Source organism: Haliotis rubra, unplaced genomic scaffold (genome assembly GCF_003918875.1).
Source record: "Haliotis rubra isolate DU_JTF1 unplaced genomic scaffold, ASM391887v1 Scf145, whole genome shotgun sequence".
NCBI lineage: Eukaryota > Metazoa > Mollusca > Gastropoda > Lepetellida > Haliotidae > Haliotis > Haliotis rubra.
This window is the reverse complement of record NW_025765392.1, coordinates 928,102-950,375: the sequence shown is the minus strand read 5'-3', so window position 1 is coordinate 950,375 and position 22,274 is coordinate 928,102. Positions and strand designations below refer to the sequence as shown.

At 42.2% G+C, this 22,274-nt stretch overlaps 1 protein-coding gene across 2 annotated transcripts; it reads left to right on the top strand.

Moving 5' to 3' along the window:
• Window positions 1-417: 417 nt before the first annotated feature.
• LOC124269490 (protein F37C4.5-like) lies at window positions 418-19,887 on the top strand. Of its 2 annotated transcripts, none has more exons than XM_046704505.1 (9): window positions 418-789; window positions 1,612-1,831; window positions 2,890-3,089; window positions 4,593-4,722; window positions 5,167-5,321; window positions 14,660-14,798; window positions 16,456-16,695; window positions 17,559-17,792; window positions 18,326-19,887. In XM_046704505.1, the coding sequence occupies exons 1-9, from the start codon at window positions 599-601 to the stop codon at window positions 18,518-18,520; spliced, it is 1,704 nt and encodes a 567-aa protein (XP_046560461.1). In that variant the 5' UTR covers window positions 418-598; the 3' UTR covers window positions 18,521-19,887. The 2 variants fall into 2 exon arrangements, with proteins under 2 accessions (XP_046560461.1, XP_046560462.1); XM_046704506.1 differs by lacking the exon at window positions 14,660-14,798 and adding an exon at window positions 14,481-14,616.
• The last annotated feature ends 2,387 nt before the right edge of the window (window positions 19,888-22,274 follow it).

Genomic DNA, 22,274 nt, shown 5'->3' with positions numbered 1-22,274 from the left:
TGAAATCAGTACGATCATAAAAGTGATGCGTGCGAACAAGAGATCGAGACCTTGTATAGACTGGTTCCCGTTCGTTTTAGCGACGGACTGGAACTTGGACAGCCCTGTAAATACCAGGAAACCAGTCGGATTTGGGGGTATTCTGCGCTAGCGATACACTCTTCGAAACAAAACGAGGGGACTGCAAACTGACATTTGTGACAAACTCGTGTTGTTCCGGGACAGCCGACTAGAGGTTACGGAAAGGAGCGAGTGGTGACGAACGCCTAACTGGTTCCAGCCTGGTTCCCAGTGTCTGCTGCGCTAACGCCGGGAGCCATGCTGAACTTGCCTGCGCAGTAAGCATGTTACAAGTTCGGAAGGCGAAATCCCAGTTATGTGACCCGCATGTTGCTGATATAAACAAGGAGGCGTGTCACATTTGGGTCACGAGAATATTCGTGCAATGCGGAAATACCTGGCCACGCTGTGTCCATTTCTGTAAACAAACAGCGCATGGACGCGAGTCAGTGAGTGAAAATATCTATTGCGAATTCGTTATTCCTCGTTGAAACATTTCACGGGTTCAGTAACTATAGATACGTTTCTGTAATCGACGATGGCAGCCGAAAAGAGTGACAAGATAGGGGAGAAGAATGTCTTCCTGTCACCTGAATGTCCAGTAGAGAAGGTAACAGTGTATTCCGACAGGGCGGAAGTGTGTCGTCAAATCCACACCAGTGTCGTCAAAGGTGTCAATGAGATTGTCCTCAAACAACTGCCAGCGAGCATCGACTCGGATTCTATCAGGTGAGATTAATTCTTGCTTTCGACTGACTTTCCAATTAAAGCTATAGGAACAGTTAATTATCATTTTGACTTTGGGAGTGAATTTTAAGATCACAATTTCATTTTTCGGTCTCACATGTTTCTTCATCACAGTAATTTAACCACCCGTAACGGTTATTTTGACGGCTTTTACAGTCATTGGCAGCAGGCATTGTGAAATAATGATATGCATGTATACATGCAACCATGGCAACATGTGAAACTAGTTAGAGTTGCTGTTAGTTACCACTACCAGAAAACTTAATCGAAATCTACTGATTTAAATGAATATATTTCACGTTATTTGTCACTCTATAGTGAGCTTTAGATCTGGCACATTTTAAATGTCCAACTGTTATAATTTTTAACTCATATTGTATCACAATCATAACTTTATCATCATAATGGTGACATCAATGTAGAATTAGACCTTGAAAGAGCTTGATATATAGTTATTTTTATTCTTTAGTGTTCAGGTGTGTCCACTTCATATTGCAATTGGTTTTACCTCACACTTATATGCATATGCAAGTGTAGTATAATTCTAATCATGGTGGAAAACCCATTGCTTGTGTATTGCCATGCTTTGTTTCACTCAGATTGCATACCCTGTCAAAACATTTATCTCAACCGAAACCATTTCATTCAATATTATCACTGACACCAAAGGTTTTGTGTAATACTTCAACAAGTTTGATCATTAAATTATTATTGGCAAAGTCTAGATGTAAAGTAGACTTATCAGAGATGCAGGCTACAAATAAAAGATAATATGGTGTAAGATTGCATGTGTTTGTGTTGTAGAGTCGAAGGGACAGGCCAGGCAACGATAGCCGAGGTGACATTCCAGAGGAAGCATACTACACCAGATGAGGCCGACATTTCCAGCAAGGAGAAGGAGCTGGAGACGCAGATTGCCGACTTGAAGAAGGAGAAAGATCAAATTGAAGCAAGGCAGAATGTTATGAACAAACAATGGAAACTGCTGGAAAACTTTGGGAACACTGTGTCCAAGTCCACAAAAGTAAATAGTCCTGTATCAAAACACCTCGAAAACATTTCTATCCATAACTATGCATTACGCAAAAGTATTTCAGAGTGTGGCATTTAACAAAGAAAAACATATACCATTGTTTACAAAATTGCATATGCATGACTGAGATCTGTGGCGCCATCCCATCTGGCACCATATATATGACATGACATAGATTTGACATGTTGCCCACAATAATATGTAATGGCTAACTCCCTCTTCAACAAAGGTATCTGGTTGAGAGGTGTTGATCAGCTGCGCCATTAAATGGCTAGATCCATATTGACCATGTTTACAAGGTTAAGGAGTATAAGACCTGCCCTGAAAACAGTAGAGGGAAATACAGTTATACACCTTTGCCATGTGACAAAATGCAATCAAGGTAAATAGTTGTACTACTGTTGAATGCAGTTTGTGTCTTGTGGAAGACTCTGCCAATGTTGAATGTTCTGTTAAAGTGTACTTTGTCTCAAATTTTATGTACTGTACAAAATTAGTTTTTGTTAGTATGGTATTTGTATAACACAGATATATTGGTTGTGGGGGAAATCTATGAGTTTTTTTTACGACCTTCTCACCTTCACAACCTTTATCATCTCCCACAAGTGATAACACGTAGAGGATATTATATGAGTGCCCATGTCATACTATGTTTGTGACACGGGTGCCTAAATGTTGGTATTTCCCGAGCGAGAGGGAGGGATATACCGATATTTGGCACCAGTGTCGTAATAATATATTCTATTTATTACCGAAGTTGTCAAATTGAGGAAAATAAACCCAAATCTACCTTTAAACATATGTTGAACGCAACGTCATAGAAGAAACGTGACTTCATAGCATTGTTCATGACGTCACGTCACCATGACAAAATGATATTTTACACTTGGGCATTGTATGAAAAATATGAACCCTGATATTTTTGCCTTCGTAGGTAATAAAATTTTATTCACATATCCTGTAATAAGTGCCCCAGCTAATATTCTTTAGGAACAAGCTTCAAAACTGGCTGGTAATGGAGGCCTTTATTCCTGAACCCTGTATTCCAGAACAAGAGCACCAACCTGGACACAGCCTACTTCCAAGGCGTGACAGACTTCCTCCAGATGTACAAGGACCAAGGCAGCAAACTGGAGACCACCAGGTTGGAGCTGGCAGAACAGATTGCCAAACTGGATAAAAAGATCGTAGCCGCCACCAACAACCTTTCAGAACTGAGAGCCAACAGAGGTCATCAAACAGAGTCAAGGTATGTTGGATGACTTGAGGTAAACTCAACAGTTTTGTGATGGGCGACGTGTCTTGTTGAACACGAATTTTGACATTTACATGTTGAATTATTGATGTATCATGGTGTTATTTACTGTGGAAGAGATGTTTCATGTACTTACCCTTCTTTAACCTTGTGCAGCATTTCTCATCAAATATTCCAGAAATGTCAAGATGAGATACAAAACCTGGTGGATATGTTTTTGTGGGTTTTTTATCCCTATTTACAACACCTCCTTGACTATTGATCAGTTATTTCAGACAACTTCAGGTGTTATTCAGTCTAAGTAAGCATAGGCTCAATATTAATCGTAACACTGCTTTACTGAGTCTAACAAATCCCAGTAGAAGGTCGCGTAAGCTAAATTTTGAGCGACCTATGAATGTCCAATCAAACGCAAAACGGCCGAACGGATTAAACCAATCAGACAACGGCTGCTATTTAGGGTTCAGCGGAACTTACAAAATGTTTTGGAATTTTCTCTTCCTCGGTCGCTGACACTGATCTCTCAACAAACGGAAATCCGCATCAAACACAGATATTTGACATACAGTATACACGCTTAGGGGTTTCTGATGACATGGTTACTATTAGCTTATGTTTTTGCAAGATGACGTCCTGAAATGTTGACAAAAACACTAATTTCAGCGACTGTTTACTCACTGTTGTAAATAATGGCGTCCTCCATGTGTATCACTCGGAAGCGATCGTGCGGAAAATAGCATTAAAAATCGTTCGAGTACAAATGTTTTCGAGGTAAACTCTTCAAACAGTATGTGCAAATGTTAACTTTTGTTATCTGACGCGACCTTCTACTAGGGCTGGGACGATACACTATGTCAAGATACGATACATGTTGCGATATTTTACCTGCGATACGATACGTATCACGATATATACACCTTGAAAGAATGACACAGTATTAAGATTTAAAATGATTTAATTCAAGGTATTTGTGCATAACAATAACACTATTGTAATAAACAAACAAGTAACTCTGTCATATATACTTTTGTACTTTTCTCTAGAGAAGTACTTTAACATGTTTAAGATAATACTGTTTTGAAAAAACTCGTGTATTGTTTTGTATCGATACACCAGTCGACGGTAGCTGTATCAAACATAAATGTATCGCGCTGTATTGGTGCATCAGTGAATCGTCCCAGTCCTACCTTCTACTGGGGTTTGTTAGACTCAGTGTAGCAGTGTAACAAATAATGCTGAGCCTATGTTTACTTAGACTGGGTGTTATTGTACTCACATGCTTAGACAAAACCTTTAGTCAGGTGAGCTATATTACATTGCCACCATCATATTTAAATATGAAATGAAATAGAAGCTACTTGTGAGTGCCTGAGTATGTTTTGATGCCACTGTAGACAATATTCTGGCAATTTGACACCAGGGGACTCCAGACATGGGCTCCACATACTGTATCAATGTGAAACCTCTGTGGTTAGTATTTGGTGGTTATTTTTCCAGAGAATGCACCATTGTGCTGGAGAGTGAGGGTGGACACAAGGTGTCCCTACTGGTGTCTTATGTGGTATCTCAGGCATCCTGGACACCCAGCTATGACCTACGCATGTTCACTGCTGAAGGTGTGCTTAAGGTGAGCCAATTATTTCAATTGCCTTCAATGTCATGCTAACAGATGACATCATAATGGTCTGCAAGGCATTGTGATGCTGTTCATTGATCTGAATCATAGATGCCCTGTGGTGGGTCATTTGGGTTAGACCCGTGAAGATCCGAGTTAATATTGGTCTTCAGCCTCGAATAAAGAGGCAACTAACGGCATTGGGTGGTCAGCCTCCCTGACTTGGTTGACACGTCATCGTATTCCAATTGCATAGAACTATGCTTATGATATTGATCACTTGATTGTCTGGTCCATACTTGATTATTTACAGTACACCACCATATAGCTGGAATAATGTTGAGTGCGGCGTTAAACAACAAACCAGCCAACCAAATCACTTGGGTTTGGTAGTCTATATATCATTATAGAATATAGGTAGCATACCTTGGATTATCGAGAACATTCCTGTTTCAGATCATGTACTACGGACAGATAACTCAGACAACTGGCGAGGACTGGACAGATGCTAAGTTGTTCCTATCAACTGCCAGTCCAAGTGTCGGAGGCTCGGTACCACTATTGGGCACTGCCGTGCTCAATATCGCGAGGGGGTACAGATATGGCAGAAGGTATATATGATCACAGTTTCTAATGTCTCACCATTTAGCTCACCTGACTGAAGGATAGCTCTCTTATCCTGTGAATTCTTTCTTTGATAACTACGAGGTCAGATGAAACTTTGCTAAGGTAATTTTAAGCCATGATGTTATTTGTGTCTGTGTCTCGGAGTCTAGAGAATGGATTGAAAATCAAGGAAATCAAGTCAAGAATGATTAGGCAAGTCAAGATGTCTGCAGCTCTGGCTTAAAATATATGGTTCTTCTTGCCTCCCTTTTGATATTTATTTGTTTTCTTTCATGAAGTTTATATATATTGAAATAAAGGTATCTCTAACTCTAGGACTGAATGCCAGTCTATTTTGGCTGATGTATTTTGACATTTGATCTGTAAAATTGTCGTATGCACAGCAACAAATAGTATGAATAACTTGATGTAGTGGTATGTTTTCTTGAGACAAATCACCTTCACTACCACCATTACTCCAGACATTTTGTACATCCTTTGAAAGTCCATGAAGGTCCTATTTTGTTCATGCGCGCATTAAATCATCTCTGAATGTTACACCTAGACACAGTATAGACATACCTGTCAAACTGTTGCAAATAACTCAGATTAATTAATCCTAGACTCTGGCTGAGAAATCACTAGTCTCTGTCGAACTATGATATCACTAGACTGTGGCTATCAAAGACCTCACTAGTAGTATACACAATGGTGGAATGGGACCAGGTCCTTATCCTACCTACTGCTGAGGTGCAAGCAAAATTTGATGAAAATCGGTTGAATAGTTTCTGAAATATTGACTTTTAAGTGAGCATGGGGTCGGTCGGGAAAAAGGCTCGGGTCGCCTCGGGGGTGGTTGCTCCTCCAAGCGCTGTGGGCGGATGAGTCACAGTGCGTGCGTGTGTCTCTCTCAGCTCGGTGTACGGCTGGCTGGCTGGCTACATGAAGCAGAAAAATAGGCATGCAAGACTGATAAAAAATCATGATGAGAAACTATCTTCACACGCTGGGTGATGTGTAAGGGTCTGTGTCGTGAGGTACGATCATCAACTCCTCTCTGACGAATGCTCTCGGCAGTCCGTCTTTCAAGTAGTACAAGTTCGGTTCGCCGTCTTTGATGTCGACCAGGTCGATGTTGTACGTTTTCATGGACCATATCGGATCGGTGGCACGTTTTCTGCTATCTCCCTCGTATTCGCCCGGCTGGTATAAGTACCTAACGCTGACACAGTCCGGTAATGTTTTCTCTATTTTATCCTCACAAGCTGCTGCCAATGACAATTCAACAGATTTCATTTTGATGGCTTCGATGGGTCTTTTGCCACACGTGTCTGGTGACTTTGTTGTTGATGACATCCACCACTCGTGGCAATCATACAACCCATTCTGTGGTTCTGTTTCCGGGATCGATTAAATCCTGCGAGTATTGGTGTGAGAACAGGTGTTCGGCTAGGGTGCGATTGAATTTCTCAACGGTGGCTTGGCTACGGTGAGCTCCCGCTATACCTCGTCTCACCTGGACTTTCTGCTTGGCCAGCAGTTGTGACACGGCTCCCATGAACTGGCATACGGGATCGACTTGCAATACGGCAGGCCAGGTCAAGCGACTGCGTTTGTATATGCGTTCAAAGGCTTTGGCGACTTCGTTCGAATCTTTGGTTTACAATGGTTTGGCTTCCTTGTAGCAACTGGCGATGTCTACGACTTTCAGGGCGTACTTGTAGGTTTTGTGCCTCACCCTGTCGTGAGGGAGAAACAGGAGTTTGGCTTGATGAACGCGATTTGGCGTTGAAATGTCGAATTTTCTTCTCGGGATGTATCGAGGCGCCGGCAGGTAGACTTGCCAGATGGCTTGTTTTTTAAGCCAGGCTTTGGCTTTCTCTTCCGAGACTCAAGCTGCTTTGGCGAGTTTCGGGATGGCGTCCGCGTCAACGGGCCTGTTGAATTTGATGTGGCTTTGTTCATGTGTAGCAGTGCCAAGTCATCGTCGAATATTTTGCTCCGGTTGACCGCCGGGCTGGCTATGAGTTTCGTGAGTTTTGCTTCCTCACTGGATCTGACCAGCTTCACGTTAACGCATTTTCTCAAATTCTCCATTGTCTTGCCGAACACTGCGTTGTTCATGACTTTGTACAGTTTATTTCCGAAATCGCTTGTGGCCAGCTTTTGCAAGTTCGTGTTCATTCGGATGTAAGACTCCATCCAAGGACTTTGATCGAACTCAAACGCCCTGTGTATTTTCGTGAGTTTCATTCCCAGCGACGTGTACAGCTGCAAGTTGCGATAGTGAACGATGTATTTCGTTTTATTCATCGAGATTTTCAACGTTGACCAGCAGCTTATTTTTTCCCAGCAAATTGTGTAATTCTCGGGGGTACTCTTAGCCCTCTTCGAGCACATAGCCTTTGTTCGAATCCATCTCGATGCTATTCACATCGATAATCTCGGGCGAGGAGACCTATTCGAATCCCCCAGTGGGGAGATACTGACTCATGGCCCAGCCGTACAGGTTGTTGGCGTCGAGATAGAGGATGTTTTGGTTGGTTTGCTGGGGTTGTGACCTTCCACGTACTTGTTGTTGGCTTTGGCGTATCGTTTGGAGACCATAGAAATTCCGCCTTGCAAGCCTTTCTTCATGAACAGGTGCTTGGTCGTAATCCGTTAGCAGCTTCAGCTCCACGCCGGTCTTCTTCAACAAGGCTCCCAAGAGAGACCGGGTCAGAAGAGAGATACCACGCGGGATCCAAGCCGTACTGTTTCGAGGACATTTTTCTGACTATCTCGTACACGTCGGCCAACAGGAGCACGTCCGTTTTCAAGTACAGGTCGTGGTAATCGCCCAGAGTCTTTCAGCCCAGTTTGTCCCACACGTTAATCGCGTGCGAGTAATCGTCCGGGTGATGGACGAGTTGGTCAAGTTGCTGTAAAAGCGATTGATGGGAGGCAATCGCGTCTCGTTGAACCTGGACCAGCTGTCCATGTATTCGCAGGGGTAGACTCCCTTCCTTAGCAGCAGAGGTCGAGTCTCGGCATCGGTGTATTGATTGGTGATGTTGAAGTCGGCCGAGTCGTTCGCGTTGACAAGACAGTCAAGAGATGACATCAGAAACTGAACGCTCTCTATGAAATTCAGACCGTCCAAGGAGAAGGAGATGTATTATTCCATGTTGTTGGGGATTCACCTTATTTTGCTGTCGACCTTTGCGATGGCCTGCATGATCAAGTGGGATTCGTACCCGTGAAGGTTGTGAAACACGATGAGGATTTTGATGGTGTTGGGACCGATTTTGAGCTTCAGGTTGCACATGTTGTGAGTGTCACCTCTGTACTTGTTGGTGATGTGGCAGTGATCTCTCACAACATCCCCGTTCAGGGGTTGGTTGCACACGTGGTAATTCTTAGCTTTCTTATGAGTTCGCCAGTCGTCTTTGGGTCATGCTCATGGGGACAACAGTGTACAGCTTTTTCCTGATGATTTTCTCTTCGTTTTGCAAACGTGTGAGAAATCGTTCGGCCGTGTCGGGACATCGGTGGACCACAGGAGCCTTCGTTTTTCCGTCGCATCAAAAGACCATGTGAACGAACCCGCAGGCTTCATGCTCTTGAGTTTAGTGTGTGAAACTTTTGTCCGGGAACGGAGCGACGGTGTCGGCGTTTTTGATGAGGGCTTCGAAGTCGTCGTAGATCATGTAAGGCATGGACATTTGATGCTTGTGGTTGACGAATTTCAAGACGTCATTTTCGTTGGGCATGTCGATTCAGACAGCCGTCTGTCCCACGCCTCGGCAATCCTCCAGGTGCGATACCAGCAGGTCAGCTCACGTTAAGCCGTGGAGGCAGTGTTGTGTTTTTCCCCGGCGTGCTTCGATTGATCGTACAACAGTCTGCTGAGACTTTTAATCTGTGGCGGTAGTCAACTGATACATGACGAACTAAACCTGCGAGATTACGGCAGTGCACGACCCAAAGAACTTCCGCCGAAGGTCGCCCGAGATCTGCAAAACGGACGGACCGAACTCGGTGGTCAGAGAGAAATGACCCAGCGCACCAAAGAACCGTCAGAGGAAATTGAAAAAATATTGGCCACGTATTCGAACGAACCCTTGCCCGGTTACGAATTTCCTCTTAGGGAACTTTGGGGTCTAGACGAAGCCTTGAAAAGCGTGCGCGGAGAACACGTGAACAACATGGGCAAACTAAACAAAATCGACGAGCACATCGCTTCGAGAAAAGATAACCCAGGATCATGGACAACGACGAAGCCATGAAAAAATCATCGAGAAAAGTTTGCGCGACCTGGAAGACGAGAGAAGGACCCGATTGAGAGCTGCTTCCTCCAACCGGGAAGCCCTCCAATTACAAATCAGCCGCATGCACCAAACCATCTACCGAGTCTTGAACGGGATAAAGGATTCACCATCGCCAGCGTTCTGACGGCTTTGGGCTTCATCATATGCACCCTGGTCGTATCGCTGAAGGGGGGTGGTGGTACACCACCAAGCCTAACACCAACAAGCCCATCATCAGGTGACGACGTCAGAGACTAGATAAAAAAGCATTTGAAATCTCTCGGCGAGGCCCTGGCTAAACTGGCTGGCAAAGCCGCCGAAGCGCTGCCTGGCATCTTGGGCAGCATCGTTTCCTGGTTGCTAGGATTCTTGTCGAAAACGGTCACGTTGCTCGTACAAAACTTGTGGGCTTTCGATCGCCGGATATCGATGTTGTAGCCCACCACTCTGTTCACCCTCAGTTGCATGTCGCTAAGAGCCATGTACAATCCCGTGCTGATAAACATAGTCGTCTTTCGAACGGGCGTATTTCAGCTCGTTTTCATAGCGTTCGATGGCACTTGGTAGATCGAACGGTCTAGCAATGGCATCCTCGACATTAGCCACGAACTGTGCGTCGTAAGCCGTCCCTTCATGACCCAGGATGCTGGAACGCTTTTGCGTCTGAGCGCCCAGCACGGCCCACACGTATGTTCGAATCGAATCGTTCAATGTGACGACACCGGCACGAGTAAACCAGCATGTCAATCATGAACAATCGTCCAAATGCGGTAATCCTTGCTGTCGTTGAAAGCCATGTAATCGTTGTTCCACTCGTTCGTCGTGCCGTAATGATACAACTTGTAACCCCAATCTTTCACCAGCTGTTTGCTGGCTTCCACGAGAGACATGTTGTGAACGATGGGAATTCCCAAACCTTGGTTTGGACCTGGCAAACGCCAATCAACCGTCTTCGAATCTAGTTGGAATTGACCGCAAACGCGTTCATACGCACATCGATCGTATGGATTGTTTACGGCATTCCTGTGGAATCAGGCGCTGATTTCTTTCAGGATACGTCTGATCTGGTAGTACATGTGAATCGAGAATACAGACCGACTCAGTTCATTGCGACGAGTGTCGTTCAACGTCACGCCGCACCTGGTCGTCGCGCACCACACGGCGAAATTAAATAGATTCTGCCAGAACTGCATTGGGTTGTTAAACCATGCGTGTACCCTTTTCACATTCGTGACCGAAAACCCGTAATTTTTAAACACTTTGATGATCCGAACTATGAAATGTAAACCATCCTTTGCATTGACCACAATGGACGCGTGAGATCGGTAGCACTTATATTATCACTTTTAGAATAAAACACTCCTGGTTTGTACATATAGAATTGTTATATATTTAATTTTAGTATACATATCTACTTTTCAATATGTACGTGACGCTTCCAGGAATAACGAGCGGCGAGTCCGTTCAACTGCTGCACGCGATCGATAACATATCGGGTCAGCTCGAAGTCACGCTCAGCGATATCACCTACTACCCACGATGGACCAACATCAACAACAGAAACAACAGACTATTCGTCAATAACTCCACAACCAAATAACAGACAGCGTGTGCTCACTAAACGAAGAAATCTTCAAACCTGTGGGAGCCGAACTCAAAATAACGACTCGAACGGCACGGTCATGTTAGCCAACAACGGAAAAAAACGAGTTGACTCTCAGTCGGCCGTTGGCTAAAACGCTCAGGTTTACGTCGAACGACATACCACTGGAAAACGTACAACATCGACCTGGTCGACAAGACGATGAACCGAACTTTTTATACTTGAAAGACGGACTGCCGAGAGCATTCGTCAGAGAGGAGTTGATGATCGTACCTCACGACACAGACCCTTACACATCACCCAGCGTGTGAAGATAGTTTCTCGTCATGATTTTTAATCAGTCTTGCATGCCTATTATTCTGCTTCATGTAGCCAGCCAGCCACCCATACATCGAGCCGAAAGAGACACATGCACACACTGCGACTCATCCACCCACAGTGCTCGGAGGAGCAACCACCCCCGAGGCGACCCGAGCCATTTTCCCGACCGACCCCATGCTCACTTAAAAGTCAATATTTCATAAAAAAATATTCAACCGATTTTCATCAAATTTTGCTTGCACCTCAGTAGTAGGTAGGATAAGGACCTGGTCCTGTTCCACCATTGTGTATACTACTTCACTAGACCTGTATAAATTAGATATCACTAGCCTCAAGGTTGCCAAGATCTCTTGGGACTTAGATATCAGTAGAATATGGCAAGGATCTCCCCAGACCGTGTTAAACTATGGTATGAGTACACCTTGGTGATATCCCTGGGCTGACTACGAGAGTACAAGCACATTGTAAACACTGCTATATGTGACATTGACATGCATGTGTTGAACATGTCAAAAAGGTGGAGAAAGAGTACTGGCTCAAAGATGGCTTGAAAGGAGCAAACAGTTAATCCAGTTGTCATTCGTCTGGACACTGATGACTCCTCTGTGGAAGAATCGAGTGAACTTGATGACGTTTAATTCTGTTATTATATTTACAGATTATAATAGTATCCAGACAGATATGCTCAAAGAAATATAACTTATTTTAACAATGACAGCACTGACTAATTCCAACGACTTATAGTGTAACATGAAACACTCATTTCACATAAAATTATCATGAAAATATAAATATTAACTATCTATATGCTTAAAGCTATTAGAAATGCATTGCTTAATTTGGAATGTGAACGACATCAAAACATAACACTTTTGTCTTCATTCTATCTTTTCTTCAATGAGTGTACATGATTTTGTGTGCTTGTGTCCGAGGGAAACGGGGCTTTAACAGTTGTTGAGTTCTAACCATAGGTGGTCCGATTAATGATTTAGTGTAAATATACTTTCTGTGTTCTGCATAAACAAAATATGCCATTAACATTACAAATTTAAAGATTTTAACCCGCAGAATAATTCTCACTAATGTGTTTTGTGGTTAATGTTGAACAACTCAGAGAAACAAACTCCGTATGATGGTTAACAGTTGGCACCCACCTTACCCTATTCACGACCTGTGACACCTCTTCATACCTGTCAGATTCTTTAATACAAATGCATAAAATCGGTGATTTACAATGTGATTAGGTTGTCAGACAAAACATCCACTTGCACAGTTTGAGATCGATTTGGATCATTGGATGAAGAGATATTTACAAAAAAACGGGTCCACATGCATTTCATGCCAAACTATAGACCACAAGACCAGTGAGTGGACAATAATAAGTGGTCCTGAAATACACAATGCCATTTAGAAAGTAGTCAAATGTAACATATGTTATATTTAGGATTACACTTTCTTAGTAAAGTACAGATTCTAGTACTTTTTGAGTTGAGCCCCAAACTAAAAAAGTACTAGAATCTGTACTTTACTAAGAAAGTGTAATCCTAAATATAACATACTAGTATGTTACATTAGTGGTCCTCTTTGTACTTCACTGGTCCAAGGGGCGGTGGGGTAGCCTAGTGGTTAAAGCGTTGGCTCGTCACGCCGAAGACCCGGGTTCGAATCCCCACATGGGTACAATGTGTGAAGCCCATTTCTGGTGTCCCCCGCCGTGATGTTGCTGGAATATTGCTAAAAGCGGCGTAAAACCAAACTCAGTCAGTCAGTCAGTCACTGGTCCAAAATAGCATTCGTAGATTTACTTAACTATCAATACAAAATTCACTGGCCACAACGACCACTGCAAACTTATCATTTAGTGGAAATTGTACTAGCCAGGACCAGCGTACATTTCGCACATTGTAAAGGTCAAAGTAATAAACCTGAAAGATTTATGAGTCCAGCATAAAACCAAAGTCACTTACTAACATTTCACTATGACTTAGTGAGATGGGATTTAATTCACTTTTAGCATTATTCCAGCAATATCAGGTCTAAAGACAAAAGACTTTAACCACTAGGCCATCCCGCCATCCCTATACCATTCATTCAAGCAACAAGAGCAGCCTGTATCATTCTGACAGCATCTCTGCTGTACAAAATCACGACTGAGAAAATCACAATAGCTGATGCAGAAATTACTCTAGCTTCATCCGTGAAAGATCTTGGAGTGTTCATAGACCAGGACCTATCACTTGATGCTCAGATCAACCATCTTTCAAGAATCTGCTTCTTCCACCTGAGAGCTATCAGTAACATTCGTCATAACTTAACAACAGATGCAGCCCATACTCTCGTCAGGTCCCTCGTTCTATCTAGACTAGACTATTCAAACAGCATTCTGTTTGGACTCAGCTCTGCACACTTGACAAAACTCCAGAAAGTCCAAAACGTTGCAGCCCGCATTGTATCCCTAACATCTAAAAAGATCTCACATAACCCCTGTCCTAAAGTCTCTTCACTGGTTGCCCATCCAAGCCAGAATCGAATTCAAGATCTTGACCATTGTGTTCCAATGTCTACATGACCTAGCGCCTCAGTACCTCTCTGAACTCATCTCAGTGTACACACCGCCGCGACAGCTGAGATCACACCAACAGTTCCTCCTAACAACACCCCCTGTCAATCTCAAGAACTATGGTCACAGATCATTCAGCTATGCTGCTCCTTCACTGTGGAACAGTCTTCCCATAACCATCAAAACAGCAAAATCTCTTGACTTATTCAAATCTTCATTGAAGACCCATCTTTTCAGGAAATACGAATGACTTGCACAATTCCTGCAGTTGTTTTTTTAGCTGAACACACGGGGCGCCTTGAGCATACACTAGTGTGTGGAAACGGCGCCATACAAATGGACATTATTATTATTATTATTACATAAACATACAGGAGAAAGTCTTGTTTAGATTTCGGTCTCTGGCAAAAGCAAGCAGTTTCTCTCGTGGGAAGAGTTACTCGCAAGATGAATATGATGACGAAGAGTATGAGTGTGCTGCAAGTATTGAATCAACGCCTAGACTCATGGGCTACACTCAGTCAAAGGTACGTTTATACTCTCAGATTTGTTTTCTACAACCGTTATCAGGTCTTTCCGAATGAAGTCACGAGGAAGAACTTTGAATTCAGCTCCAGAGGGTAACTTGCATCTGCAATCGGAAGGACTTATAAGGGAATCGATGGAATCAGCGGATTGTTATACTCCAATGCTGTATGTTGAAACAAAGGTATCAAGGTGTTGTATTGCATGTGTGTTCAATGTAAAACAATGTTGTCTTTCGCAGTCTAAGTAAACTTAGACTCAGTATTATTCGTTACACTGCTATACTGGGTCTAACAAAACCTTGTGGAAGGTCGCGTCAGGTAACCTCTGAGCGACCTATGACCGTTTAATCAAACGCGAGACGGCCTAACGGATTTAACCAATTAGACAACAGCTACTATTTAGGGTACTGCAGGACTTACAAAATGGATTTTCTCTTCCCCGTTCGCCAAAACTGATCTCCAACAAATGAAAATTGCATAAAACACAGATATTTGCCCTGCAGTATACACTCTTTGTGGTTTCTGGTGACATGGCTATCACAGCTAATATTTCAGCAAGCTGACATGCTTGAATACTGACAAAACGCTATTTTCAGCGACTGTTTACTCACTGTTGTGGCTTGCCTCACTAGGAACCGATCGTACGGAAAATAACATTCGGAATCGTTCGGTACAAACTTTTTAGGTAAAAGTTCAAAAGGTATGTGCGAATGTCACAATGGCTTTCGCCATTTGGTAAGCTGTGTTCTGATTGGTCAATTGAAAAGGTTATCTGACGCGACCTTCCACAAGGTTATGTTAGACTCAGCATAGCAGTGTAACGAAAAATACTGAGCCTAAGTTTACTTAGACTGTTGTCTTTCCTTGCATGCTTTGAACATTTAGTTTAAGAAATATTTTCACGATATTTCAGTTTCAAGATTTGAACTCAAATCTCTGATCAGAAAACAAGCTTAAACAATCTATCTTGTTTACCTTGCTCTGTCATTAATGGATTAGGAAAATAGAAAAGATATCACTAATGAAACAAATTGTTACTTGTAGCTTTTAACTCACCTGAACATCTCCTCACTAATTAATTGACCAAATCAACTTTGATGTTCAGTATTGTCACCATGTTAACCGTGTTAAAACGTCAGATCAGTCATTTTTGTATGCTTGTAGTTGGATCTTGGATTCATCACATTCCAGTGTTTGTTACATCATTATTGTATTATCATTACACGGGCACAATAATTTTGGAGATCAGTTGTAACCGAGACAGCAACGTTTGTTACGTTGTTAATGAAGCCACATTAAGGTGAGCTGGCACATGTTTCACATGAAACAGATGCAGTGTATTTCATATGGTCTCTGGTCACAGAAAATACCAGATTTTCTGGCAAATGAAAATTAGTCTTCCAATGACAGGAGTGGTTATACAACCACCCTTTGGAACTTTGATAAACAAGCTCAAAAAAGAATAAATGTCAACAATACTATATTTTGTTTCAACATTTTTGTGTACTGGTATTTTTAATAAACAGTTTCCTTTTCAATATTTCTTTTTTCACATTTTTAATCATTTAACCCATTTCCTTATGGCTTTTCCTCATCATGATTAGTTGGACATGAATCAAAAATATTCATTTTGAAACTGGTCGTTTCTTAGGGGAGGAGGAGACATTGGGAGTGGTCTTGGGACTCAATGATGTTCTGATGACATTCCCAAATGTAGTCCCAGATGTTTCAGCAATTATTTTTTCATGGTTAGCCCTCCCATCTTTAATTTTTCCAAAGACCGCGACCCCTTGTAAGAAATGATCAGTCCCTGATGTGTCATGTCTCATACCCTTGCAGGTGACAGAATCTACCACCAGCACATCCTACGAAATTGCTCGTCAGTCCTCGATTCCGAGTGACAACCTGCCACACAAGGTGTCTGTGGGAATATTTGATGTGAAGCCCAACCTGGAATACATCACTCTCCCTAAGGTGGAACCAAGGGCATATCTCCAGGCCAAGGTCACCAACAACTCAGTGTTTACGCTGTTACCAGGTGAAACCAGCATATTCCTGGATAACAGCTTTGTTGCTAAGGTGAGGATAAAAGATCTGGTAAATTTGTTGAGCGTTACATCACACGCCAATGTAAATTACACAGCAAAGTCACACAGGGTCTTGCACAGCAAAGTAAGTCAGTCAGCAAAGTAAGTCACACAGCACAGGGTCTTGCACAGCAAAGTAAGTCACACAGCAAAGTAAGTCACACAGCACAAGGTCTTGCACAGCAAAGTAAGTCACACAGCCAAGTAGGTCGCACAGCAAAGTAATGCGCACAGCAAAGTAAGTCACACAGCAAAGTAAGTCACACAGCCCAGGGTCTTGCACAGCAAAGTAATTCGCACAGCAAAGTAAGTCACACAGCACAGGGTCTTGCACAGCAAATTAAGTCACACAGCACAGGGTATTGCACAGCAAAGTAAGTCACACAGCAAAGGGTCTTGCACAGCAAATTAAGTCACACAGCACAGGGTCTTGCACAGCTAAGTAAGTCACAGCACATGAGTAAGTCACAGCAAAGTGTTTGTTTGATTGTTTCTTGTTTTATGTTACACTCTGCAATATTCCAGCTAATTCATAATAATAATATTCACTTTTATAGCGCCATTCGAGGATGAATATCTAGCTCAAAGCGCTAACTATTTATTACCCCGGATAACCTAAGCTGCCTCTGAGGCGCTCGGAGGTTAATAGTCACATGACTTATCCCACCGGGTACCCATTTTCTGATGAGAGTTTGTAAATAATCAAGTCTGGAAAAGACTCTGAAGTAACTGAGCATCATATGACTCAAATGGGATATGATGAGTAGTAAGTCAACCAGCAGAGTGAGAGGTACAACAAAGTAGGTAACAAATCAGCTCAGTTGTAACAAGATGCAATATCTGCTTCTGTTCCAGGCTGAGATCAAGTTGGTGTCCCCTGGGGAGGAGTTCTTGTGTTCTCTGGGTGTCGATCCTGCGGTCAAGGTCACATATAAACCACTGAAGAAGTTCACGGCCTCCTCAGGCCTCATTAGCAAGACCACCAACACAACCTACGAGCAAGTGGTCGAGATCAAGAACACTCATGAATATTCTATCAATATTGTCCTGAAACTTCAGCTCCCCCGTAGTAGTGATGACAAAATCAAGGTAGGTTACACCACACCAGGCCCTTTGCTTGTGTATGATTACTGTACTATAAATACGGCCATGGATTGACTGGTTGACTGATTGTTTGCGCACAGGCTTGTTATGGACATGGCATGTTGTCCATCATCTGTCTCTCTGTCCATAAGTCCATCAGCAGCTTCAACCTTGAAATGGCTTTTGTGATCACCTTGAAACTCTTGGAGGGAGTCAAGCTATGGCAGTCTCTTATCCCGAGGGACATTTGCTTATTTTAAAGAAAATACTGCCTTATTTAAAAAGGAAACAAAATGATTCATTCAGAATGATTATTCATGCATTGTATTACTCATGCATTGTATAATTGATGCATTGTATTATTCGTGCAATGTGTTTCTGGCTGTGCATTTATTTGTGTTTTGTGTATGAGCTTATTCTTTAACGATAAAGAGGATCAATGATGGGTATGCAGTTTTTCCTGGTCTTCTTTGTGTCATAATGCACAATATGTGTAATTATTCCGCTGAAAGAAAATATGTGTTATTGTTTCTCTACAGGTGACTCTGTTGGAACCCAGTCTTGATCTGAAACACCCAGAGAAGAATACCAACCCACAGATCACCAAACAGAACCATATTGTATGGAAACTGGACCTTGCCAAACAGGTGACAAGGGAGATAACTCTCAAATACACTGTAGACCACCCACCACAAAATGAGACAAAATTGACTGAAGCATTTGAGAATGAATAAGATGACCTATGATGAACCTGAAAATTTGAATGTGTAGGTAGTGAATTATATTGCTTACATGTAAACAGGTTGACTTCATGACAGTAATATTAATTTGTAGATGATTACGTCCTCGAAATGGGAAAACTTCACGTTCAAATTGGATTCCAGATAAGTTTGAATGTAATTATTCGAATTCTGCTTTTATTACGACCTGTCAGTAAATTATCCCCTGATTATACAGAGATAATGTCAAACACATGTTGGTCCTAATATGATGAATTGAGGACTCGCACCCTCCACCAAAATTGTGGGGCAAAATTCCCCTTGAGACATACCATAAACACATGAAAAAATGCTATCAAGTGCCTCTAAATTCTCTATGTTCAAATTTAACATGTGTTACATTTGACCGCTTTCTATGTAGCATTGTGTATGCTATTCATATATTGAAATTATTATGACAATGACTGAAACATTTCTAACAAAAGGCTGTTATAAACCAAAACTTGCAAATATTTCTGTGAAGGTCATCAAATATAATTTAGTTAGAATGCATATGGCTGTCCACATATATGATGCTGCTATTTGATACATATTCTATATTTGGATTTTTATTAATGTAATGTGCCTTGCTTTTGCCATCTGCCTCAAATCAGACCTGTGATCTCTAAGATTTGATTTCTATGTGACTACTGCGAATGTCAAAAACATTAACCAACTGACTTTTCACAATGTGTACAGTAAATATGTGATGTGGTGTACTGTAGATGATTACATCGAAGGATGCAACTCTTGTTTTGTTTACACCTGTACAATTATAGTGTAATATGAATAATTACTGACCAAATGTAAGAATTCATGATGGAACGTTCTGTGTCTAAAATATGAAATAAGTCCCAGCATAACTGGAATAACAAATTGTGGTATTAATAAGTCAATAAGGACCGATTTATAGATTGTTTCAGTTACTCCAAGACCCAAGGTGTCTGGTCTTAAGGTGTGTGGATTACAAGGGTTTCATTGTACATGTTTTGTATTGTTGTCTGACTAAGATATCGAGTATTTAAGACACACTGAATGCCACATGTATGATAAGAAGATTATGTCACAAATTTTGTTGACCTTGTTTCACAAAATCTCTGAAACATATCCCTGGTTGTTGTTTACAGGTCAATCAGACATATAGTTTTACGTACAACACCTTTATATGTCATCTGGCTTAATACTCATCACTAGCTTATACTGTATGCCATTCACACCCTAATCATAGTAAAAAGTATTGAGAATATATTTTTAACTTTCAGTTTGTGCATTTGAGAAAGACTGACATTGTATTTGTTATATATTTCAATAAATATATTGTGGATCTGGTGCTACCACCAAGATTGTGCATTATCTTTCTTGACAGCTTGGATGGCTGCTCATACTGTCAACCTCAGGTTTGACTAAAAGAGTATTGGTCTCACGAACCTGTGCTTGTTGAAAGAGGCGGCAGGCTGGTGGTCATACTCCTTGAGTTGTCATGGTACCGATGCGTCCCCACAGGAGATAGTTTTGGCGAGCACCTGGTGTCATTACCATTTGACAGTGAATCATGAACACATGTTCATGAATAGTTGGAATCGTAGGGTCTAACACTTGGATAGTGGACTAACATGATAGTGAGTTTGGTCACTTTTTGAGACATCCTCTACTAGTTTGTACAGGCGAGACTTACAAATGTATGTGGCTGATGGCCCCGAACGTTTCATTCCCCTGTCATGGAATTCCCATCCAGTTTTTAGAGGCAACAGTTGTTTCTTCAGGCAAGCTACATAGCAGGATGGTTCTGTGTCTGTCCAACACAGACAGCACAAATACATCCCTTCGATTCAAACCTTCACACCAAAGCCAGGCTTAATTTGCACCAGCCCCTACAGATATAATACCAAATACTGGGGGCAGTTTTATAGTCCTATTGTTCATAAATTGTTTACTTTTGAATTGTCGAAAAGTATATTTTGAATAAACTATCTGAGTGGTGAGTCTAAAAATGGAAAGGGGATGGCTGTAGTCGCTAATGTAAGGCAACGACCGGTTTTGACGCCTTTTGTTCAGGTTTGACCAATCAGTGGATGTCTGAGTGTTAAAGCAGAGCAGTGTAAATTACGATTTCACACCTTGGTTAATGTCTTTAGTCTGATAGCATGCTATGTGGTTCACAATATCAACCACTGGTTGGTCTGGCCCTGACTATGTACAAGCCGCGGTATTCTGAATTCACTACATGTTTGTGTCAACACAGTTGCCAATGTAAATCTTACAGTGAACCTGCTTGCATGTTGTGAAAGTAATCTGACCATTGTGTAAACCCTTAGACCAACACTAGGACTCAACACCTTCCATCATATTGTGTAAACCCACAGACCAACACTACGACTCAACACCTTCCATCATATTGTGTAAACCCATAGACCAATGCTACGACTCAACACCTTCCATCATAGTTGAGGTGAGGTGAGGTGAAATTGGGTTTAACGTCGTGCTTGAGAATATTTCGCTCATATGACGACGTTCATGAGTGTGTATGGGTATGTGCGACTTCTTGTACTAGCCCAGACTTAAGCTGATTATATATAGTGCTAGCCCACTGAGATACCATGCCGCAGTGTAGCATGAATACCCCACTCAGACACATTATACTGACTCCGAGCCGACCAGTCCTTGTTGTACCCATTAATGCCGAGCGCCAGGCAGGGACCAAAAAGTACCATATCTTAACGTCTTTTGGTATGACGCGGTCGGGGATCGAACCCGCGACCTTCCACTCTCCGGGCGTACGCTCTAACCACTACACCACGGAGGTGGTCCCATAATAGTTGAATCATGCATAGCTCTAGACCTATGCTGGAACACAACGTATCTTTTCTACTGCTAAGTTTCAAATTTAACCGAACACACAGAAAACGGAGCACCTTTAGAATACAGCACCACAACTTCTCGTGAGGACAATCTCTGCCGTAGGTCACGTGTCATTAAGACAAGCAACCAGTTTGCGAGAACCCGTCGGTCGCGAACCCGCGACCTTCGGATTGTTAGCTTGACAGCTAAACGACTGAGCTACGTCCACACTGTTGCACAATGTGCAAATTTATCGAGTCATTCCTGCGACGTCACGGAAATGAACGGAAAGAATCGAATAGGTCACGGACAATTACGAAGGTTACGGGTAGACTTGGTGTCTCGTGATTTTAATCTACGGACACCTGCCGAATGGACCCGATGCCATTTGGCACACTCGTCCCATTCCGTAATCTACAAGATAACGCGTGGTGTGGAATGAGCCGATATGCCTCAAACTGAAAAGGGTTGTTGACGTCAAGCGTCACACGTAGATTTCACGGTGCATGCATGAATGACGCGCTGTTATATAAATCGGTGATTTTGTGACAGAAAAGTGATGTAGGGAACACTGTAAGAATAATGTGGATCGCACTAAGGAACGAGGGAGACATGAGCATGTGTAGTGACGGCACGAGGGTGAGTTAGCCTTCGAATCATTATTGAACAAATGTTGCGTGTAAAAGAGGCTTCAGTGCAAATTCCAGGCCAATTTCCATTAGCCCAAACTTTCTACAATAAACCATTTCATAGTGTACTTTTGACGTTTTTAGTTTCCCGTTTTTGTGTGAAAAAAAGTATTAAAATGCAAAAGGAAAAACAAAAAATGGTATTTACGTATTACACCGGACATGTACCTATTATATTGGATTAGGTCCCTAACCCTAAACCT